Genomic DNA, 25,693 nt, shown 5'->3' on the forward strand with positions numbered 1-25,693 from the left:
AAGGGTAAGATAGGCAGGCTGTATTCATTTCCTTTGGCTGCTGTAATAAATTATCATAAATGAGGTGCTTAAAACAACTGAAATGTATTTCCCCACAGTTCTGGAGGCCAGAAGTCTAAATTCAGTTATCACTGGTTTTCCCACCTCAAGGTGTATTCCCAGCTGCACTCTCTCTGGAGGCTCTTCAGGAGAATCTGTTCCTTGCTTTGTCAGTTCCTGATGGCTGCTGGCAGTCCTGGGCATGTGGCTGCATCACTCCTGTCTCTGCTGTCTCTTGTAAGGACTCTTGTGATAGTATTTAGGCCTGCCTGGATAATCCAGGATAATCTCCCCATTACAAGATCCTCAACTTATTCAAATCTGCAAAGGCCCTTTTTCCACATGAGGTTTAGAATTAAAGGGATCTAATAACTTTGGGGGACCATTTTCCAGCTTACCACAGGACCAGATGAGGAATGTGCAGAGCTTAGGGGATTCGAGTGAGGGGGATGAACGTGACCCAGGAGTTGAGGGATTCTTGCCATGATTGACAAAGTGAGCTGAGTCCTGGATTGACATGGTGAGCTGAGTCCTGTGGACTCAAGGCAGGTAGTGGTGGGGAGGCTGAGTATTGAGGGTTAGGCAGGTGCAGTGACAGGGTATTTTTTTTTTTTTTAGATCTCTGCAGATGGAGGCAAGGAGGCTTGGGGAGGAAGTGGAAGCATGGGGAGGTTGGTCTTACATGGCTCAACATCAACCGCTCCTTCTCAGTGAAGCTATTTCTGATCCTTTTCCTCTGCCCAGGCACAGTTAATCACTTCTCCTCTGCATTGTGTATTGTAGTCATTACTCTTGTAATACTATAATGTAATGATTTCTTTATCTTCCTGTTTCTATAATAGGCCATAAATCTAATAGACAAATTTAAGATTTCCTATTTCTCCAACCCCCTTCCCTACCTTGGATTGGGTATATCTCTTCTGTACTTCCTTTAAACTCTATGTATATCTCTAAGGTTACACTTCTTACATTGTATGAAAGCACTGTCTGTACCCACATTGTACTATGCATTCCATGAAGGCAGAGACCATATCCTGTCATCTGTCCCCTGCACCTGGTACATAGATGATTAATGTAGGTTTAAATGAAAAAAATAATCATTTACCTTTTTGGATTATACCTTAAGCCACTTTTGATTACATTCATACTTTCAGATTTTATACAAAGTTTAGTAAATACTTAATGCACAAAGTATGTTAAGTCATGATTGTTACTTTTTAAAATGTATTTATCAGTTATCCTTTTTCTTTTATTAATCAATGCTGTGATTTTTTTTTTCTTTCACTTCAGTGATGGAGTGCCCAGTGATGGAAACTGGCTCACTTTTTACCTCAGGAATTAAGAGACATGTGAAAGACAAAAGAATTTCAAAGACTGCTAAGTTGAATGTTTCTCTTGCTTCAAAAATAAAAACAAAAATACTAAGTAAGTGCCATCAGTTTTAAAATACACTCACGTTTTAACTTTTCCCCAGAATTGTTATATATTTGCTACCTTATTTTATCAAGTACAGAAAATTACTAAAATGACTATTTTGTTAACTGATAACTTTTTAAATTTGATCCTTCCTATCTCCTTCAACTCCTGTTAGTTGGGTGGTTTTGATGATTTACCCTAAGTGTGACACAGCTGAATTTTCAGCAGTGAGGCTGTGGTGACCCAAGACAGCTACTTTCTACAGCGCAGAAAAAAAATACCAACATGACTTTTCCGGAAAAGATGTAATGAGAGTAGCAGGTTGTTCTGGCATGTCGTGGCAACTGGATGATGGATAGCCTAAAGGAGGTGGGCTCACACTGGGTGCTTATATATACATATATATACATGTATATATATATATACGTGTGTGTATGTGTACATATATATATGTGACTTTATATAGGCAATCTTATGAAGACACTGAGCACTTTGGAAATGGAATTTCATGAATTCTGGAGTTAAGGCATCAGAAGGGCAAAAAAAAAAAGGAGGTGGGGAAATCTCCCCAAGATAAATTTTCATTACTTCTGAAAATTATCTCAATGTTCATACTCATCTTAGCAGAAGTTGGGGAGGTATCCTTTTAGTCACATTATCTGCTGATATAGCTCCTGCGAAGGACAATCACGTGTGCCTTCTAAAACAACCCAGCCTCCTGGGTGCCTGTAAATCATGATGCAACTCCCACCCAGGTCTCTAGGGCCACTCCTTACACTGACTCTTGCTTACTCCCTTTGGCAAGACTATTCCACACCCCCTGTTAAGAAGGAATATGCTGACTTTGAGGAGTACAACAGGAAAATGTTATTACTCTTTATCTTCTGGAAATCCTAAGCTTGGTGTAGTCAGTTTCCATTTGCTATGCCAAGGATGGCTATCCAAAACTACTCTCCCTGTGCCAAAGGTAAAGTACTGTTTTGGACCCTGTTTTGCGGAATCCCAAGTTTTCCCTGAGTATTTATAAAATGTTATTAAATTTTATAAAACTTATTTCACATACACTGGACTTTTATTCAGGGGCATATGTTATTGAATAGTGACATGTAAGTTAAAATTATGAAAATATAATGATGTTTTAAATGTACTAAGGGAACATACTATATTTAAGGTAAGCTTTACCAAGGAATTCACAATGAAATTTCTTCCAACAGAAAAGCATTTCAGGAGTGATTTAAATCATATTTACATAGTGCTTTTAAAGAGGAGTCAAGTTTAGATTGCAGTAGATGCCTAGAAATAAGAGGTAGAATCTTTTAGATGGCAGTAAAAGGTCTTGTGGGGTTTAGATTATCTGTCTAACATTAGAGTAAGTATGCCTCTATCACTCAAAGTTTAAAAATGGACGTTGGGAGTAGTAAGTAATTTGTTCAGTTCTGGAGCTGTAGAAGCTGGCTTTAGAATTTTCACAGATTGGCTACCCTCATTCCTATGGGACATTTCCAGTTAGAGCTGCAGAATCAGTTTCTCCGTTCTGTCTACTAGTCAAAGGTAGGAAAGCAGGTAGAGCAGCAAGTATCAAGATTTAGTTTTTGTGACTGATCTAATTACGTAGAATGCTGTGTCTGTGCTGCAGTCATCTTATTCCTTTTTATATGTATTCTGCATTCCTTGCAACTCTTGAATTCTTCATCATCTGTCTAGCTTTCATTTCTTCAGCTCTAAACTCTGGGTTTATTTTTCTCAAAACTACATCTGTATTGTTATTCCCTTTTCTAATCTTCAGTTAAAACTTGTGAAATGCATTTTGTCTAATGTTTTACTAAGGAATATAAAAATTTCTTAAGGTATAAGTTCAATATTAACTCATTTTAAAAATCTTTTTACAGATAATTCTTCTATTTTCAAAATATCTTTAAAGCACAACAACAGGGCATTAGCTCAGGCTCTTAGTAGAGAAAAAGAGAACTCTCGAAGAATTACAACTGAAAAGATGCTATTGCAAAAAGAAGTGGAGAAACTGAATTTTGAGAACACATTTCTTCGCCTAAAGCTAAATAATTTGGTATGTAAGCTATATTGTTTTTGAATTCTAATTATAACTTAAATCTTTTAGCTGCATTATTATAGAAGCTCTAAAAATATTTTTCAAATCTCCAATTGTGAAAAATTATTGAAAGTCAGTATGCTATGTAAGTCTATGTTAAAGGACAAACTGTTAATGGGTAATAAAATATGTGTTTTAAATCTGCGTTCTAAATGTGTGCTTGTGTGCTGTGTAAACCAGTATAATACCTTGACCAACATTCGATTGCTAATCATAAACAAAGCTTGGTAGATTAATACATTTTTAAAAGATGGTCATAATTCTTCCAGTGTTCTTGAAAGGAAAGGAATTCCCAGAATGTTGTTATTCTTTTTTAATCTCAGCATTTACCTGGCTACAAGCTAAACAGAATGAGGATTATAGTTGTTTCTTTTCCTTCCAAATTTCAACTCTGTTCACAGACAGGGCAGTGAGAGCCAATGATTAGTTAGGCCGTAACTATAGATCTAAATCTAAAATGAGTGGAACTTATTTATAATGGAATTAGGACCTACCCTACTTGTGGGTTAAATTCCTGTGGCTGACAGACTGTTCTCTTGCCATGTGATATATTATTGTGAGAAGATAGAAAAATGTTTATAGGAAAACTTACAATTGTTAGTTCTAAAGCATTCAACATATTTGTGTGTGTGTACATGTATGTATGTATGATATGTATGACTATTTGGACTATATAATACTATTTGGTGCTATATAATATACCATTTTAGCTGAATGTGATCTCAATTTTTAGCTCAATGTGATATCAATTATTTTTTAAGTTTTCTCACATGGATGGCATTCATAAATGCTTGATATTATAATAAATTACAAGTCTTAACTGATTAAAAGGGGTCTTCATTTTACATGTGCAGAATAAGAAGCTTATAGACATAGAAGCTCTCATGAACAATAACTTGATAACTGCAATTGAAATGAGCAGTCTTTCTGAGGTAAGTAGAATTTATATGTAAATAGTGTCATTATTTAGATTACTGAGGATCACTGAGATTACTTAAATAACATCAAGGTTAGAGATTCACATTTCAAGTTTTGTGCAAAGGACTGATGATAATACCAGTTTTAACTGGCTAACAGCATATTATCATTTTGTATAATTGGTTATTGAAAATGTCATATGAAAATTAGGTTTTTATTAAAAGTAACAGGATTAGACAGGTTAGTGGAACATACTGGCTCCTAAACAGACTCAGAAACATAAAGACATTAGTAGAAAGGAAGCATTTTAAGCGAGGAAAGACTTTGGGGTTTTTGTTTTTTGTTTGTTTGTTTTAAAGATGGACACAATTGAAAAACTGGGGAAAAAAATAGAGGCTGGTCCTACTTTATACTGTTTTCTAAAACAAATTCTAAATTTCCCCAATGCTTTTCATGTGGTTCTTTTTGGAGAATTCAGAGGGCTGAGGTCAACAGCTAGATTAAGGAAAAGTAAAAACTGGACAGCAGGTAGATGGAGAAGCAGAAAACTGGACAGCAGGAAGATGGAGGTGAAGGCACAGTATACAATCTTGGTAGTTACCTTCTTGAACTTATTATTTAACAGACTAACTTTTGCATACCAAGCTTTAACATTCTTTTTCTTTCTAGTTGTTATTAAGTGGGGCAGGTGATGGGTCATATAGACATACTGTTCTAACATCAGAGCTGAATTCTTTTTTGCTGTGAATTCAATGTGCTGCTGAATTCTTTTTTGCCAGTTTTGCTTGGGATTTTTCTGTTGTTAGTTATAAGTTAGAATAAAGTTTCACACATGCTTTTGTCCGCCTTCAGCTACTTTCTTCTCCATTCTCTCTTCTCCTTGTACCTCATGCAGGTGATTGCTTTCATCTGTTTCTTTATATAAAAACAAACAAACAAAATAAATATTTTTTTACTTTTCTTCTTTACACAAAAGATAGCATGCTATACCAGATGTTCTATACCTTTTTATGTGACATATCTCTCCATATGATTATGTGGAGTGATACCTCATTCTCTTTTGGCGCTGCTTTGGATAGATCCAGAGTGGACTTGTAATCTACCTCACTAGGCTCCTGTTGTTGGACACTTGGGTTGTCCTTTGCTGTTGGCTTTTGTTAGTGTAGAGTGCCTTTCCCTCTTGCATCATTAATTTTTTCCCTCCCTTCTGGATTATTCCCATCAGGATGCAAAAATGTTATCATCTCTCATCTTAAAAAAAAATAAATAAACCTCTTATTTCACCTACTTCCCAGCTACTATCTCAGCTCTCTTCTTGCCTTTACAGCAAAGCTTTTTGAGAGATTTATTCACTATCTCTAGTTTCTCTTGATCCCATTCGAATTGGGTTTTCACCACCAATCCACTAAATCCTGAAAGTCACCATTGATGTCCATGTTGTGAAAACCCATGGATAATTCTTGGTTCTTATATTGACTTCACATGACTTTTAGAATACCACACTCTCCTAAGTCTCTTCCTACCTTTCTGGCTATTCCTTTTCATTCTGTTTGCTGGTTTCTCTTTATTTTCCTAAGTTTTGGGAATGCCTTATGACTCAGTTCTTGGACTTCTCTTTTCTATCTACATTCACTCCTCCTAAATAGTTTTATTCTATCTTATGGTTTTAATTACTACTGTACACTGATGACTTTCAAATTTGTAACTTCAACCTGACCATCTCCTCTGACCTCCAGACAATTTATATCTAATTACCTACTTGGCATCTGTTTGGATGTCTAAAAGCCATCTCAAATTTCACATTTGCCACCAAACCAGTTCCTTTTGAGATTTTCATCTAAGGTAATCACAACTCTCTTTTCCTGTCTTTTTCTCACACCCCGTATCTGATCCTTTGGCAAATCATTTTAGTTCTGCCTTCAAAATCAGTCTACAATTCTACCAGTTCTCACAATCCTCTTTCACCACCCATGTCCAAGGCACCGTTATCTCTTACTTACATATTGTATTAATATTAGCATCCCAACTTGGCCTTCTTACTTTTTCTCGTTTCTCTATGTATTCTCTTCTTATTATAACAGCCAGAGTGATCCTGTTAAAATGTTAGTCTCTGCTTGAAACTCTCCAGTGGAGTCTTATCCATTGCTTGATGTGATCTGAAAACTGAAACTCTCATTTCTTCCACCTCATTTGCTACTCTCCTCTTTCTTCCACTCCTTAACCTTTTCAGTGCAGTTCTCTGCCCACTCCCTCAAACAGAGGTGAACTGCTACCGTAGTGCCTTTGTACATGTTCTGTCTGCATGCAACAAGTTCCTGTCCTTCAAATGTTGACTCAAAAGTGACTACAGTGAAGCCTTCCCTAGCAACTCTGCATAAATTTAAACACTCCCCACCCCTGCACCTACATTTCATATCCTGCTTTTCTTCTTTAATCTTTCTCCTTAACACTTAACACTGTATGACAATTTTGTTTATCGTTCATCCCATCAGAATGTAAGCTTTTTGAGTGCAGGGATGTCTTTACCAGAACAACATCTAAAACATAGTAGGATACAATAAATACATATAAAATATTAGGTAGTGTTTCCCCAGTAAGAATGACGCTTGCTTTATATGTAAATAAGTAAGGTATGTATACTTCCTGCAGTCCCTCTTTGAGCTTTTTGAATACAAATAATGCTAAATAATGTAAGTATCTTTTTAGTATGATGATGATGTGGTCTTTTTAGGTGGCTTAGTATGATTATTTATTTTAGTAACTTTCCTAATTTTACATTTCTGTAATAAACTTCAGAAGTGATTTTTCTTTTAATGTGCTGCTGAATTCTTTTTTGCCAGTTTTGCTTGGGATTTTTCTATTGTTAGTTATAAGTGAGGACTCTGAGATTTTTTTTCTATGCATAGAAAAAAGCATAAGACATACAGTCTTTAGGCATTGATAAAAATGTTATATATACTAAGCTCATAAAAAGAATTTGGATGTTTTACTTTTTCTATGTTCTTGAAAAGTGATACAGTATTATAATTGTTTTTCTTTAAAGCTTTGGTAGAATTATTCTGTGAAACCATCTGGACCTGGTACTTTTCTGATGAGAGTGATAGTAGCTTTTTGTTGACTTTATTTATCCTATGGATATTGGTCCCCTTAGGAAAATGTCTTTCTTTCTTTGTGTTTAGTTTTATTAAATTATTTTTCCTTAGAAAGTTATCTGTTTCATCTAAGTTTTTAAATTGATGTTCATAGAGTTGACCAGAGTAGTCTGTCATTATTCTTTTAATTTTGTCTGTGTTGCATTTCCCCAGTTGATTAATTTTATGTATTTGGGCTTTTATTTGTCTTTTTTCTCCCCACTATCTTAGGTTGTTGTGGTTTTTCTATTTTATTTTATTCTTTTAAAAGAATCATCTTTCTAATTTAATTTAATGTTTGATGTTTCAAACATTTTTTGCTTTTATTTTTAATAAGTTCTTTTGCCTTTTTGTGGTTCATTGTTACTTTTCTTTGAGTCAGTGCTTTTTTTTTTTATTGTTAACTGTAGGTAAGATGCCATTTTTCTCTCAATAATTTCAATTTTTTAAATTGTCTTTAGTTTTGAGAATTTTGACTTTGATGTGTTTTGCCATGAATTTCCTCGAGTTTATCTTTTTGAGGTTCATTCAGCTTCTTGAATTTGTAGGTTGATGTCTTTATCAAGTTTGGAAAAATGTTCAGCCATAATGTCCCCAAGTACTTTTCCAGTCCTGCCCTCTTTCTCTTTCTCCTTTCCTTCTAGCACTCTGATGACATGAATGTTTTATCTTTTTTGCTATTCCACAAATCCCTAACCCTCTGTTATTTTTTTCAGTCTCTTTTCTCTCTTGTTCAGTTTGAGTAATTGCTATTGTTCTATCTCCAAGTTCACAGATTTTTCCCCCCTTTTTTTCTCGGTTTTGCTGTTGAGCCCATTTAATTTATTTTATTTTATTTGGTTATTACGTTTTTCAGTTCTGAGCTCCATTCAACTCTTTGTATCTATTTGTTTGCTGAGATGTTCCATTTTTTCATTTGTTTTAAGCATGTTAGTAATTGCTTGTTGAAGCATTTTTATGATACTTGTTTTAAAATCTTTGTCAGATAATTCCAACATTTGTGTCATCTCAGTGTTGGTATCTATTGTCCTTTCTCATTCAAATTTAGAGTTACCTGATTTTTTGGTATGACGAGTGATTGATTTTTTATTGTATCTTGGACATTTTAGATGCATTATAAGACATTGGATCTTATTTCCATCTTGTGTTTAAGCAGACCTCCTTTGACACTACACTGGTGGTAAGGGGAGGTGCTGCCTACTGCCAAGTGGGGACTGAAGTTTAGACTTCCCATTCAGCCTCTGTTGACAACACTGTGGTGGGCATAACTGATGAGTGGGGCTGGGAGTTCAGGCTGACACCACTATGGCTGGAACAGGGAAGGGCATACCTCATTACTTTCATGGCCTCTGCTGAGGTTGTTGCTACTGAAGAGTGATGAAAATCCTAGTTCTTTATTAAACCACTTCTATCCCCACCATAGAGGAGAGGGAGGGGAACTCCTTCCTATCACTGAATGGGGATATATAGCATATAGACATTTTATTTTCTGTGTATTATGATGTTTTTACATCCTTTAAAACGTTATTGGCTGAAGAGACTGCCCTTCTCAGGGCTAGCCAATTTTTAGAGATAGCAAGGGACCAGCCAGGAGCATGTCTTTTGTTTTAGTCTGTTTTCTGCTGCTATAACAGAATACCACATACAGGGTAATTTATCGTTTTCTTTTCTTTTTTCATTTGAGATTTCATTCTCTAAAAAGACTGGGTAATTTATAAAGAACAGAGATTCATTTGGTTCACAGTTCTGGAGGCTGGGAAGTCCAAGAGCATGATGCTGACATCTGGCATGTGTCATCCCATGATAGAAGGTGGAAGGGCAAAAAAGCATGCAAGACAGAAAAGGAGACCAGACTCCTGTAACCCACTCCTGCAGTAACAGCATCAATCCATTCATGAGGGCAGAGCCCTCATGACCTAATTACTGCTTAAAGGTCCTGCCTCTTAATACCATCACAATGGTAATTCAGTTTCAACATGAGTTTTGGAGGAGACATTCAAAACCATAGCACTTTTGATATGCAAGCTAACTAATCCAGAGCCATATCTCCCCTGTCTGGCCCTTATATCTCAGGAGGCAATGGTCCTCTGCTTTGATCGTCCCAGGGTCAGGTACTAGGCAACCAGGGACCTACCTCTCCTGTGTCTTAGAGCCTGCCAAAGTTATTCAAACTAGCCAATTCTAGACTATTCACCCTGCCCTGTCTTGCCTTTCCTATGGAAACTCCAATAATAGGCTCTAGCCTAAACCTTCCCCTCGTTCCCATCTTCTGCCTCCTGACCATCCTAGTGTCTTTTCTGTGTGGCTCTGCATGGCCTGCTGTACCTCTTGTCTCTAGGACCTGCAAGTATAATAAACTTTATTTTTTTTCCTGAGTCTCTGCCTTCTTTTAATGTCTACACCCAACTGACCATCTCATAAAAAGAATATGAAACAGGATGGAGATCCAAATATGTCCTCCACTGACATTGCTGGGTGGGGATGTACTTTTTAACACTGGGCTGTCCCAAGCCTTTTCTGATGGTACTGCTGATTTGGAAGAGAGTTGTCTTATCATAGCCTAGTGAGTGTAGAAGTTTAGGTTCCCCATTTTGACCTTTGTGCTTTTGTCAAAAATTAATTGACCAAATAGATGTGAATCCATTTCTGGACTCTCTGTTCTATGTCATTGATCTATTTGTCTATCATTATGCTAATACTATACTGTCTCAATTACTGTAACCCTCCTAACTTTTTTCTTTTTCAAAGTTTTTTTTTTGTTTTTTTAGCTATTCTAGGTCTTTTGCATTTTCATATGAATTTTAAAATCAGCTTGATAATTTGGCACCATTCCCTTATTTCTATTACAGCTTAGCTCTGTAATAAAAAACATGGTTGTGTGTTGCCTAATTTTCTGGTCTTTATTAATAATTAAAACATGTTTGTATCTGAAAATTTAGAAATATGGATAAGTAAATATATAAAAGATATATTAAAATCACCCAGATTTTGAATTTTAAAAAGCCATTTAAAAGATGTATTATAAAATTCAATAAAATATTACATAATACATATGTAGCATGAACATATTGCATGTATGTATAGTATTTGTGTAGGTATAGTAATGCATTTATTCCTACACATAGAAGAATGTTGAGGTTATATACCAAAATATTGGCAGTGATTATCTTTCGTTGGCATGATTAAGGATGAACTGTGTTTTAACCTTATTATCACATTGTTCTCATTAAACTATTAAAGGTAAATGCAAGAATTGTTCTTTTACTATTAATGTCATTGTATAATTTGGTACTGTGATAACTAACATGATTTAATAAGGTTAGAAACTTTGTTTTCTTTATTCTTTTCAAAAATAGTTCCATCAGAGTTCCTTTCTACTGTCCGCTGGCAAGAAGAAACGAATTAGTAAACAGTGCAAGTTGATGCGTCTTCCATTTGCAAGGTAAATATGGGCTTGAATTACACTAGTTCAGAGTATATAGATTTTATATAACACAATTAGTGTTTGTGTGTATTGTACAGTGTTCAGGATCATCAACCTGTAGTTATCTACTAAGGTAGAAATGAGGTGGTTTGTAGTGTCTTACTATAGGTTGTTTCTCTAGGACTTCAAGGAAACTTACGGTCAATCCCCCAACCAGGTTTATTTGTAATGTCTTGCTACTTTACAGTTCTTTTTTTTCTTTTCATCTAGTTCACTCCTGGCCTCGTATTGATTTTTGCTGGATAAATCTGATGACTGTTTCTACCTTCATTATGCTGTGTACTATCCTAAGCTTTAAAATTAATTTTTGTCGGCCGGCTGGGCGTGGTGGCTCATGCCTGTAATCCCAGCACTTTGGGAGGCTGAGGTGGGAGGATCACGAGGTCAGGAGATCGAGACCATCCTGGCTAACATGGTGAAACCACATCTCTACTAAAAATACAAAAAATTAGCCGGGTGTGGTGGCAGGCACCTGTAGTCCTAGCTACTCGGGAGGCTGAGGCAGGAGAATGGTGTGAACTCAGGAGGTGGAGCTTGCAGTGAGCCGAGATTGCTCCACTGCACTCCAGCCTGGGCGACAGAGCGAGACTCCGTCTCAAAAAAACAAACAAAATTAACTTTTGTCTTTGCTCTTCTCCTCCTGTGCACAATTCTCCTTTTTTATTAATTTGATTATAAGTTATAGAAAGCACCCTATTTCAAATCTATCATCTTACAAGTCAGTCAGTGATGCTCAGAGAGGTGAAATGATTGAATGAATTGATAGCATTGACCAAAATCCTGTTGTCTCTTTTAGAAATGTTCTTTCTATTATATATAACTTATAGATTTAATGCTTTTACTTAAGTGCACAAGTAAATGCACTTATTTATTGAAATGCTATCTGTGCCATAGTAAAAAATTCTCATATTTACTATATCACTTTCAATTCATTGTAGTTTGTTCCATTGACTTGCCTATTATGTGTGTTATTACCATTTCATACCAGTACATTTTAATTGTTGTAATTTTAAAATAGTAAATTTTGTTGTTTATTAGATCCTTAGTAGTTTTTCAAAAGTATGTTGTCATTATGCACGTATTGTTTCATATAGATATGCAAATCAAGTGTCAACTTGTCCTCCCAAAAAATTGTATCGTGTGTCTTTTGTTTGAAGTATATTATACATATTCAAACATGGTGGATTTTCACCAAGTGAACACTGTTGTGTAATGAATACCCAGAACACGAAACAGAATATTACCAACATCTCAGATACTTCCTTGTGTCCCCTTTCTAGTCACTACCCACTACCCAACACCTACCCAAGGATAAATATTATACTGACTTCTAATTATAGATTGATTAATTTTGCATGGTTTTGAACTTCATATAATGAAATTATACAGTATGTATGTTTGTCTCTGTCTTCTTTTGCCCAGCATTATATTTGTGAGATTCATCCATATTGCTGTATGTAGTTGTAAATTATTTGTTCTCATTGCTGTATAGTATTCAATTGTATGATTATACTACAATGTATCCATTCTTCTTATGGTCAACATCTTGTTGGTTTTCCAGTTTGTTTGTTTGCTTTTTGAGACAGAGTCTTGCTCTGTCACCCAAGCTGGAGTGCAGTAGCACGATCTTGGCTCACTGCAACCTCCACCTCCCGGGTTCAAGTGATCCTCCTGCCTTAGCCTCCCAAGTAGTTGGGATTATGGGCACCCACCACTCTGCTTGGCTAATTTTTGTATTTTTAGTAGGGACAAGATTTTACCATGTTGGCTAGGCTGGTCGCAAACTCCTGACCTCCAGTAATCCTCCCACCTCGGCCTCTGAAAGTGCTGGGATTACAAGCATGAGCCAATGCACCTGACTTGGTTTTCTAGTTTTGATCTATTACAAATAGGGCTGCCACATATATGCCTCTTGATGAAGGTATGCACACATTCTGTTAGGCATATAGTGTGGAGTAGAATTAGTTGGGAGATTATCTATCTATCTATCTATCTATCTTTGGCTTCAGGAGAAACTGCTAAGTAGTTTTCTAAAGGAGTTATGCCAATTTACATTATTACTAACAGTATATGAGGATTCCTGTTGTTCTATATCCTCAACAATTCTTGTTGTTATCTGTCTTTTTCATTTTAGCCATTTTGAGGGATGTGTAGTGGTATCATTTTGAGGTTTTATTTTTAATTTTCCTGATAATTAAGAAGTTAAGTATCTTTTCATATGTTTACTTTCTATTGGGTTATCTGTCATGTTTTGCAAGGCATTCTTTGTATACATTTTTCTGTATGTGAGGCAGGGTCTCACTTTGTCACCCAGCCTGGAGTGCAGTGGTGCAATCTCAGCTCACTACAGCCTTGACCTCTTGGGCTCAAGCGATCCTCTCTCCTCAGTCCCCCAAGTAGCTAGGACTACAGGTGCATGCCACCATGCCCAGCTAATTTTTATACTTTTTGTAGAGACAGGGTTTTGTCATGTTGTCCAGGCTAGTCTTAAACTCCTGAGCTCAAGTGATCTGCCCACCTCAACCTCGCAAAGTGCTGGGATTACAGGTGTGAGCCACAATGCCTGGCATTTTCTTCATGTATCTTCTACTCTGTGGCTTGCCCCTTTGCTCTCTTAATGGTGTCTTTAGATGACCAGTAGCTCTTTATGAAATCCAACTTTGTTTGTGGTGGGGAGGTGTGTATCTTTTCCCTCACCCGCCTTTTCAGTTACTAATTTTCGTGTCCTTTTGAGAAAATCTTTATTGGTTCTGGTTCTAAAATGGCAGTGTAAGATAAGCTGGCTTCTCTTGTGCCAATAAAACAAAACAAAACAAAATATACAGTGCCAAGATCTACCACCATCAACTGCCCAGAGCTCAAGTTAGCTTAGATACTTCCTGGGGCCAAAGAGAGGTAGAAAAACTCTGAGCAGATGGTAGGAGAACTGCACTTCCACATGTGCAATGCCCCTCCCTCCCATTCTGCCAGGCCCAAACTATGTGGAAAATCTCCCCTCAACTCGTAGTTTCTATACTGGAAAAAGCAAAATTGAAATGGTCAGCCAGCTTCCCCACCTTCTTCAGTTCCCTGTCAGGAGAACTGTCCTTGCCTTAACTGACGGGTAGCATTATGACTGCCTGAAGGGAGAAATATCCCTGAGGACAGGCAGAGACAAACAAGCAAGGCTGGACTACCATCCCCAGCCCAGAAACTCTGCTCTGTAACTCAGCCAAAGGAAGCGCCAAATGAGAGTGGTTGTAGGAGGTACATTCCCCAGGTCCCCTGGGTGTGAACTCCTAGCCAGCCTTCCCACACTGCTGTCCTAAACCCTTTGGGACCTCCCCCATTTTGGGACAGGCAGTGGTCAAACCATTTACTAGCTCCAAGGTGAACCTGGGTTGAAGGCACCACCTAGAGCCAAAAAGGAGGCAGCAAACTAGCAGTAAAGATTTGCTAAAAAAAAAAAAAAAAAAAAAAACCACAAAAAATTAGCCAGGCGTGGTGGCGGGTGCCTGTAGTCCCAGCTATTCAGGAGGCTGAGGCAGGAGAATGACATGAACCCAGAAGGCGGAACTTGCAGTGAGCCGAGATCCTGCCACTGCACTCCAGCCTGGGTGACAGAGCAAGACTGTCTAAAAAAAAAAAAAAGAAAAAAAGATTTGCTAGGCAGATATATTCAATAAAATCCAAAACAGGCTGGACAAAGAAAACTGGAATAAATAATCCTTCAAGGCAAAGACATAGACTTATACTCACAAGAAACTACAGCAGACAAGGAACCGTGACCTTCCCAAAAGGACAAAAAGCAGAAATTTAGTGACTGATGAAGTGGCAGTTTGTGAGTTCTTGGACCAAGAATTCTAAATAGTAGTTTTAAGGAAACTCAGTGGTCTCCAAGATAACACAGAAAAGCAGCTCAGAAATTTATCAGAGAAATTTAACAAAGAGATTAAAATAATAAAAAAAGTCAAACAGAAATCTTGGAGCTGAGAAATACATTTGCTGAACTGTAAAACTCTTTAGAGGTTCTTAATAGCAGAATGAACCAAGCAGAGGAAAGAATCAGTGAGCTGGCTGTTTGAAAATACACAATCAGAGGAGGAAAACAAATAGAAGGAAAAGGAATGAAGAGTGCCTACAAGATACAGAAAATTACCCCAAAAGACCAAATCTAAGAATTATTAGTGTTTAAGAGAGAGCTGAGCATGAGCAAGGCATAGGAAGCTTATTCAAAGAAGTAACAACAGAAAATTTTTCAAGACATGAGAAAGATATACATGTCCAGGTAAAGGAAGGCCTGAGAACACCGAACAGATTCAATGCAAATAAGACTACTCCAAGGCATATAATAATCAAACTCTTAAAGGTCAAAGACAAAGAGAAGATCCTAAAAGCAATGAGAGATGAGAAGCAAATAACATAAAGGAGCTCCAATTCATGGGGCAACAGACTTCTCCACAGAAACCATGCAGGCCAGGAGGGAGTAGAACAACATTTTCAAAGCACTCAAAACAACAACAACAACAAAAAACTGACACCCAAGAAAATTGTGTCCAACAAATTGTCATGCAAATTTAAAGGAGAGCTAAAGTCTTTCACGGATAAACAAAAGCTGAGGAAATTCACTATCACCAAGACCCATCTTGCGAGAAATGCAGAAGGGAGTTCTTCGATCTGAAAGTAAAAAACACTACCATGCAAAAGGAAACTTTTTAAGGTATAAAGCCCACTAGTAAAATTAAGTACACAGACAAACCCAGAATCCTTTGTTAACTGTAGTTATGGTGTGCAATCCACTCAAACTCTAGCATGAAGCCCAAAAGATAAATTTATCAAAACTATACCAACCTGTTAATAGATAATATAAAAATATGTAAATTGATACAATTAAAAGACAAAATGTTGGAGGATGGAGTTAAATTATAGAATTCTTTTGTGGGTTTTTATATAAATTGTCTCAGTTCTTCAGTTAAAAGCCATAGAGTAGCTGAATGGATAAATAAATGAGACCTACCTATGTGCTCCCTTCAAGAAACCCACTTTACCTATAAAGATACATATAGACTGAAAGTGGAGAAGAGCTGGAAAAAGATATTCCATACAACTAGAAAACAAGAGCAGGAGTAGCTGTACTCATAGCAGATAAGATAAACTACAAAGACTGTAAAAACTGGCAGTAAAGGAGGGTCACTATATGATTAAGGGGTCAATTCAACCAGAGGATATAACAATTATAAATATCTATGCACTCAACACTGCAGCTCCATCTAAAGCCAACATTAATGGATGTAAAGGGAGAGAGAGACTGCAATACAGTAATAGTAGGGGGCTTTAACATCCCACTCTCAGTAATAGACAGATCATCCAGACAGAAAATCAACAAAGAAACAGCATAAACTGCACACTAGATACAATAGGTCTAACTGACATCTACAGAACATTTCACCCAACTGCTGCAGAATACACATTCTTTTCATCAACGCATGGGAGATTTTTCAGAATAGACCATATCTTAGGCACAAACAAGTCTGTACAAGTTCAAAAAAATATAAATCATATCCAGTATCTTCACAATAGAAGAAAACTGGAAGTCAATAATGAGAGGAACTTTGGAAAATACACAAACAAATGGAAATTAAACAACATGCACCTAAGCAACCAATGGGTCACAGAAGCAAGTAAGAAGGAAATTAAAAATTTTCCTAAATGAGAAAGGAAATACAACATAGCAAAGTGTATGGGGTATGGCAAAAGCAATACTGAAAGGGAAGTTTATAGCAATAAATGCCTACATCAAAAAAAGAGAAAAACTTCAAATAAACAACGTAAAAATACATGTCAAGGAATTAGAAAAGCAAGAACAAAGCAAATCCCAAGTTAGCAGAAGAAATAATAAAGATCAGAGCAGAAATAAATAAAATTGAGACTAAAAAAGTATAGAAGATAAAATGAAAAGTTGGTTTTTTTAAAAGATAAACAACATTGACAAACCTTTAGCTAGACTGAGAGAGCGAACTATAATAAATAAAATCAAACAAGAGATGAGACATAACACCTCAGACCTCAGAAATGTAAATAATTATTAGAGACGATTATGAATAATTATACACCAACAAATCACAAAATGTGGAAGAAATGAATACATTTTTGGACACATATAACCTACCAAGATTAAACCGTAAAGAAATAGAAAACCTCAACAAACCAATAACAAGTAATGAGATTGAAGCTATAATAAAAACTCTCCCATTGAAGAAAGGCCCAGGCTGGGCACAGTGGGTCACACCTATAATCCCAGCCCTTTGGGAGGCCAAGGCAGGAGGATTGCTTGAGGCCAGGAGTTTGAGACCATCCTGGGCAATATAACAAGATCCAGTCACTACAAAATAAAAAATTAGCTGGGTGTGGTGGCTAATCCTGTGAGGATTAATCCTGTCAGGCTAATCCTGTGGTCCCAGCTACTCAGGAGGCTAAGGTGGGAGGACTGTTTGAGCCTGGGAAGTTGAGGCTGCAGTGAGCAGTGTTCACACCACTGCACTCCAGCTTTGGTGACGGAGCAACACCCTGTCTCAAAAAAAGAAAAGCCCAGGACTTGATGGATTCACTGCTGAATTCTACCAAAAACTTAAAGAACAATGATTATGAATCCCACTAAAACTCTTTGAAAAGGAGGAAATACTTCCAAACTCACTCTGCAAGGCCAGCATTACCCTAATACCAAAACCAGACAAGGACACAACGAGAAAAGAAAACTACAAACCAGTATCACTGATGAACATAGATGCAAAAATCCTCAACAAAGTACTAGCAAGTCAAATTCAACAACACATTAAAAAGAACATTTACCATGATCAAGTGGGATTCATGCTAGGGTTGTAAGGGTGGCTCAGCATACACAAATCAATCAATGTAATTCACCACATTAACAGAAACAAGAACAAAAACTGTATGATTATTTCAATAGATGCCATACAGCTTTTGGTAAAATTCAACATCCCTTTTTGATAAAAACACTCATCAAAATGGGTATAAAAAGAATATACCTCAAAGTAGTAAAGGCCATCTATGACAAACCCACATCTAGCATTGTACTTTGAAGACTGGAACAAGACAAGAATGCCCACTTTCACTGCTATTCAACATAATACCTGAAGTACTGGCCAGAGCAACTAAGCAAGAAAACAAAATAAAGGGCATCCACATTGGAAAGGAAGAAGTCAAATTAGCCTTGTTTGCAGATGGCCTGATCTTATAAAGACTCCACCGAAAACTATTAGGACACATAAGGGAATTCAGTAAAGTTGCAGGATGCAAAATCAACATAATTAGTAGCATTTATATACACCAACAGTGGATAATCTGAAAAAGAAGTCAAGAAAGCAATCCCATTTATCATAGCTACAAAAAATATGAAATACCTAGGAATCAATCTAACCAAAATAAGTGAAAGTTCTATAGAAGGAAAATGACAAAACCCTGATGAAAGAAACAGGACACCAAAAAAGGGAAGATATTCCATGCCCATGGATTGGAAGAATTAATACTGTTAAAATGAAAATACTACCCAAAGCAATTTGCAGATTCAGTGCAATTCATATCAAAATACCAATGACATTCTTCACAGAAATAAGGGGGAAAAATCCTAAAATTTATATGAACCCGCAGAAGACCCTGAGTAACCAAAGCAATCTTGAGCAAAATGAACAAAGATGGAGGCATCACACTACATGACTTCAAAATTTATGACAAAGCTGTAGTAACCAAAACAGCATGGTACTAGCATAAAAATGGACATAGATACCAATGGAACAGAGAACCTAGATATAAATGCACCATTTACAACCAACCCATCTTCTACAAAGGTCCCAAAAACTTACAAAGGGATAGTGTCTTCAATAAATGGTGCTGGGAAAACTGGATAACTATATGCAGAAGAATAAAACTAGACTCCTATCTCTCGCCATACACAAAAATCAAATCAAAATGGATAAAAGATTTGAATCTAAGATCCAAAACTATGAAACTATTAGAAGAAAACATTGGGGAAATACTTCAGGAGTGATCTGGGCAAAAATGTCTTGTGTAAGACCTCAGAAGCACAGGCAACCAAAGCAAAAATAGACAAGATTATTATATCAAGCTAAAAAGCTTCTGCACAGCAACGGAAACAATCAACAAAGTGAAGAGACAACCCATATAATGTGAGAAAATATTTGCAAACTGTCTCTCTGAGAAAGGATTAATAACCAGCATATATTGGGAGCTTAAACAACTAAGTAGCAAAAAAAAAAAAAGAAAGAAAAGAGGGGAATCATCATATACTGGTAGAAATGTAAATTAATATAGCCACTATGCAGAACAGCATGGAGGTTCTTCAAAGAACTAAAAATATAACTTCCATATGATCTAGCAATTCCACTGCTGAGTACATATCCAAAAAAAAAGGAAATCAGTGTATCAAAGAGCTGTCTGCACTCCCATGTTTACTGCAGCACTATTCACAATAGCCAACATGTGGAATCAACCTAAGCACCCATCAACAGATGTGTGGATAAAATATGGAAGATATATACACAATGGCATATTATTCAGTCATAAAAATAAAATCCTGTCATTTGCAGCAACATGGACAGAACTGAGGCCATTGTGTTAAGTGAAATAAACCAAGCATAGAAAGACAAATATTCTCACTCATATGTGGGAGCTTAAAAAGTGGATCTCATGAAGATACATTGGTGGTTACCAGAGGCTGGGAAGGGGGAGAGAGGAATGAAAGAGAATTTTCATTATCACTGAACTGTAGACTTAAAAATGGTAAAGATGTAAGTCATATATGTATCTTTTACCTCAATACATTTTTTAAAAGGAATATTTCTATTGATTGCAAGGTCACAAGGTGTTCTGTTCTAAAAATTTTATTATTTTCCCATTCATGTTTATATATTCAGTCTACTTAGAATTTTGGGTATGATGGGAGGGAAGGGTCATAATTTTTTTTTTCATGTAGGTATCTTATTGACCTTGTATCATTTATTGAAGCAATCATCCTTTTTCCACTCCATTGCAGTGTCATCTGTATTGTAAATCAAGGAGACTGGATATGAATGGGTCTGTTTCTAAACTCACTATTCTATTATGTGAGTCCTTTTGTCAATACCATACTGTCTTAATTATTAGCTTTATACTAACTCTTGCTATTTGATAGTGTGAATCTCCATTTTATTTATTTTTATTCTTCAACATTAGCTTGGCTCTTTGCATTTACACTTGAATTTTAGAATCAGCTTGTCAGTTTACATACACACATACATAACCTAGAATTTTTGGCCAGGATTATGTGGAATGTAGTTCAGTGTGGGGACAACGGACATTTTATAAAATTGACTCTTCCATCTATAAACGTGATATATCACTCTATTTAGCTATAATATATATTCTCTCCATGTTTTGTAGTTTTTTTGTATTGAGTTATTACATCTCTCAGATTTATTTCTATTCATTACATATAGATACTTTTTTAAAATATATTTTTTGAGATAGGGTCTTGCTATGTTGTCCAGACTAGATTCAAACTCCTACCTCAGCTGCCTGAATAACTGAGATTACAGTTGTGTATCACAGTGCTCAGCTTTATTTTATATTCTTAAATGGTATTCTGAATGTTACTGGGTTTTGTTTGTTTGTTTTTTAAGTGAAAGCAAGTTTACTAGTAAAGTTAAGGAATAAAGAATGGCACTCCATAAGCAGAGCAGTGGCATGGGCTGTTCAACCAAGGTTACTTGTAGTTATTCCTTGATCATATGCTAAACAAGGGGTGGATTATTCATGAGTTTTCTAGGAAAGAGGTGGGCAATTCCTGGAACTGAGGTTTTCTCCACTTTTAGACCATATAAGGTAACTTCCTGACATTACCATGGCATTTGTAAATTGTCATGGTGCTGGTGGGAGTGTCTTTTAGCATGCTAATAAATTATAATTAGCATATAATGAGCAGTGAGGATGACTGGAGGTCACTTTTGTCACCATCTTGGTTTTGGTGGGTTTTGGCTGGCTTCTTTACTGCAGGCTGTTTTATCAGCAAGGTCTTTGTGACCTGTACCTTCTGCTGACCTCCTGTCTCATCCATTGACTAAGAATGCCTTAACCTCCTGGGAGTGCAGCCCAGAAGGTCTCAGCCTTATTTTACCTATCCCCTGTTCAAGACAGAGTTGCTCTGGCTCAAACACCTCTGACACATCCGCAACCCCCACCCCCTTTTACAAGGGAACCCTTAATCCTAAGGGTTGTAGAGGGACGAAAATTCATCTTCTGTAACTACTTCAGGCTGAATAGGGGTGATGATATTCCTGCCTAACTGTTAGGGTCTCTTGTATTGGGGTAGAGAGGAGCTCAGTCAGAAGGCAACAGTATGGTGAGGACCATTCATAATTCTTGAATTCTGACAAAAGGTGATACCTGGAAGATTAATAAGTGCACCATTTCAGAAAACATTAAGGAAGCCCATCCTGCATTCCTACACAAGGAGTACAATAGCAATATATTCTGCAACAGTAAAACAAAATAAGTAAAATTATCCCAAGTAAACTAAATAAGAAGGCTTTCCATGAACTGGGCAATTGTTGGAACCAAGCTAATAGGGAGTCACTAACTGATTCCAATACATGCCCAGAATTAGAATACTGATCGAGATTTCTACATTACCTGTCCCTGTTGTTTCTTTTGAGCAACAGCCAGAGACCACTGATGGGTTCACAGGAATAAGCAGAGTCAGTCTAAATTGCAGAAAAAAAACTCAAAAACAACTGATGAGACTAGAATCCAGTAACAGGTGTATCATAGTGCTTGAAACATAATTTTCTTCTCTCCAGTATCACATTTTTACTAAAGACAAATCATAATAGAACAGATTTATTTGTTTGCAAAAATAAGCTTTAGTCTTACACTTAGCCTGATTATTTGTATAAAGTGCAGCAAGAATAATTTTTTTAAACATAAGCTCTTTTTAAGTTGGCTTTGTTGGAACACTGTTCCATAAGGAATCTCAGATGAGACTTTTTTAAAGCTGAGCCCAGCCATGGCTTTGTACCCTCTGATACCTATAACTTGAGTAAATTCCTCTCTTCTTGAGGTCCCAAGATAACTTGGGGCTCCTGGGCCTGTCAGAAAATGACATTATTTACTTACCACAGGTCAAGAAACCTGTACAGGGATTGTGTACACAAGGTATGAGGCCAGTTTTCCCAGTGGGACTTTATTGGCTCTCTAAGTCAAATTTGATTCCTTAAAGGAAAGCACACCATTCCAGTCAATGCCTTGGTAAAATAACCAGTTTTTCCAATTGTGTCCTGTTGCAAAAGAAAACAGATTCTTATTGTACTTATACAAACAACTATATTGCCATCAATTAAGAATATTCACAACTAGTTTTCAAATTCTAGAGAAATCAGGTAGAGAGAAACAAACATGCTCCAAATTTTGTTCACAGGGGTATACTTTATTCAATTTTTAAAAGCTGTAAATAGCTCAAAAGAAAAATTTTGTTGACATTGAAAAACAAAACAAAAGATCATCATTTCAAGCAAAAAGCCAAAAAAGATTACTTCAGACTTACATTGGTTCAGTCCATGCAGTTAAATACTGTCCTATTTGATATTCATGAACATTTCCGCTCCCCATGAGTACCGGAAGTTTTTTCCTCTATTCTAATGTCACAATCTCCAAAGTTACTAGAAACTTGCATTCAAGAGCACCTGTCAAAGTCCTATAGCTGATTATAAGTTACCTTTTGAAGAGGATTAAAACAAGACAATTGTCTGTAGGTGACAAAAAGTCTTAGTTAGGACAACCATTATTAAAGCCACAATTGACAAGGAAATTTTGGTTTCTTCTATGACATACAACAATTTTACATAACAGTTATAATGATTAATAACATACACTAAGCCATATCAGAGTTAGGAATTTTCCATAATTTTGGAACACATACCAGTAACATTTATATAAGCACAAAGAAAGGCAAACACTGTTTCATATTCGACAGTGCTTCCTGTAAGATTTTTATGCCAAATAAGCCAAATTTCACCACGCATTAGTGCATTATTTATGTCAAACTCAATTCTTAATAAAACCTTATACAAAAATGTATTCAGTCTTAATCAGTTTGACCTTAAGGTAAGATTTTCAAACTTTTTAGAACCCTTTACAAATTTTTTTTTTTTTAAAAGAGCAGATCAGTGCTCTAAGAAAAACCTGTTATGCTTTTATTCCAATGTTCAATTTATGGAAAGACTGAATAATACCCCTTTAATATGTTCTCACACAGAACGTTTTTACAAGATTAATTTTTCGCAAACCTCCACAACTTGCTCGAATCTTCAGCTTTATCCTATGTAATTTAAAACAATTCTTTAACCCTCTCAATGAGGCAAAAAAAATTCACATTCCCATGACTTTTTATAATCTTTTCCCAAGGATTAGTTAAGTCACATGAACTAAAATGCATTACACTTTTTACTTTTCTGACAAAATGTTTTACTTAAGCGCTTATCATTTTTAAGCCAGTTAAAGCCCTTTTATATCACACACACCACACACATAAATACACAGACAAACAAAAAAAGATCCAGTAGTTGTAAGATTTTTCATTTGCTAGTTTATAAGTTTCTATTTCAAGCATATAGTTTCTAGGGCCTAATAAACAGGCATAGCTGGAAGGCAAAATAAGTTCCCCCAAATTAATGGTCCCATTTTTATACCAGATCCTGGATCCCAAAAAATGAGAAATGCTACGGAACAAGACAGTACAATGATTTTACTGTGCATTTTTTACAAAGCAACTCAAAGCCAATCAGCCCATTCTGTGATTAGCCCATCCCCCAGGGGAGTCTTATTTCTCAGTGGTAGTAGGAGGTGATGACATTTCCATACCTTCCAGGTGGCCAAGAGCATGCTTTTCTGATCCAAACATGCAAACAGCCGAGTATCCCCACCATAACTGCCATTAGCTATCCCCAGAAGCGTATTTCCTACCAAATTATTACACCCCAGTGTTCTCTCATAATGCAAAGAATTTCTGATACCCCTGAAAGTCAAAAACATCAGATAACACAATGCGAAACAGAATAGAGTCTTAGATTTTGAGAGAGATCTATCAACTTTCAATTCCTGGGGTTTCATGAGGTAAACAGGTTTTTCCCAAAACAGGGTCTGTGTTGCCTCCTCTGTCTTCCCCAAGGAGTCTCAGGCTATTAGAGCTTGAATATCTGCTTTTTTTGTTTGTTTGTTTTGAGATGGAGTCTCACTCTTGTCATCCAGGCTGGAGTGCAGTGGTGCAATCTCGGCTCACTACAACCTCCACCTCCTGGGTTCAAGCAATTCTCCTGCCTCAGCCTCCTGAGTAGCTGGGATTACAGGCACCTGCTACCAAGCCCGGCTAATTTTTGTATTTTTAGTAGAGATGGGGTTTCATCATGTTGGCCAGGCTGGTCTCGAACTCCTGACCTCAGGTGATCTGCCCACCTCAGCCTCCCAAAGTGCTGGGATTACAGGCATGAGCCACCGTGCTTAGTCTAATATCCGCTTTTAATTATCTACTGACTTTTAGTCATAGTGCTCTTTTAAAAAGTCCTTTTAAATCTCATTACCTGATTTTAGCCAGGCCAAACAGCCAATATTTCTCGCTTTTGAATTTTACCAAAGGTAACCTCCCAGGTGAAACCAGTAAGCCTAAAGTTATGACTTAACCATAAGTTAATCATATGTACATGATATTTTCAAAGAGGTGGTAAGCAGTTTTTATAAGATCTAGAATCTCCAGAGGTAGCTCAGAGAAAGGAAGATTCACGAAGGGAAGCCAGAAGTCATACATGGAGCGGAAGAGAATCAACAAATGATAAAGATCACACAGATATCAACCAGAAAGTACTCATTCCCTAAGCTGGGAATTGAACCCAAGCTGCCATAGTGAAAAGACAAAGCCTTAGCCAGTAAGCTACAGCATTGGGCAGTTTCCATTGCCCTTCCCAGAAGGACCTTACAGCAGCCAATTTTGAGCTTGCAAAGGCTTTTAACTGCTCAAAACAATTTTTAGAGCTAACTGATATCAACTCCAAAAACTCCTGGCCAAGAGAGACAGAGACAGAGAGGGAGAGAGAGAGAGATTGCCTGTGGCAAAGTGGGGCAGGCAAAGAGTTCAAGGAAGCCAGAGAAAGACCTACTCATTGCAATGACACTGAATCAAAAGTTGAGGTGGCCATTTGTCAGTTGTGAAAGGATCTTTTCCAGCAGTCCCATCAGCTCTCAGGTTTCCCCCTTTAGGGGAGGAAAAAGCTCCCCATGTCCCATGAACCTGTACATGCCTAATCCTGTCACCCACAGCCATCTGCAAAGAGTGGAAGAGAAATTAATCCAAAGAGAAGAGTGGTTAACGTCCCATATGCCAAATTTGTTCTTAGCCAAGAGGGACTTTACTGATGGGGGCCTCTAATCCCCTACATCTTAGAAGGGACTCTAACCCTCATAAGTTGGGCCTCAAACTGAAGTTTGGTGAAGCATCCTTGCCTTTTATTAAGAGGGGCCTTTAATCCACTCTGTCTTAGGAGAGACTCTAACTCTCCT

The 25,693-nt window shown here is 36.8% G+C and overlaps 1 protein-coding gene across 1 annotated transcript in view; it reads left to right on the forward strand.

Moving 5' to 3' along the window:
* Nucleotides 1-1,329: 1,329 nt before the first annotated feature.
* Nucleotides 1,330-25,693, forward strand: part of SGO2 (shugoshin 2) — a 50,984-nt gene continuing 26,620 nt past the window's right edge. The window contains exons 1-4 of the mRNA XM_030803567.1: nucleotides 1,330-1,464; nucleotides 3,345-3,520; nucleotides 4,417-4,494; nucleotides 10,968-11,053. Coding sequence (XP_030659427.1) covers nucleotides 1,332-1,464; nucleotides 3,345-3,520; nucleotides 4,417-4,494; nucleotides 10,968-11,053 — 473 coding nt within the window. The 5' untranslated portion in view covers nucleotides 1,330-1,331. The remainder of the gene's footprint in view (nucleotides 1,465-3,344; nucleotides 3,521-4,416; nucleotides 4,495-10,967; nucleotides 11,054-25,693) is intronic.

Source organism: Nomascus leucogenys, chromosome 22a (genome assembly GCF_006542625.1).
Source record: "Nomascus leucogenys isolate Asia chromosome 22a, Asia_NLE_v1, whole genome shotgun sequence".
NCBI lineage: Eukaryota > Metazoa > Chordata > Mammalia > Primates > Hylobatidae > Nomascus > Nomascus leucogenys.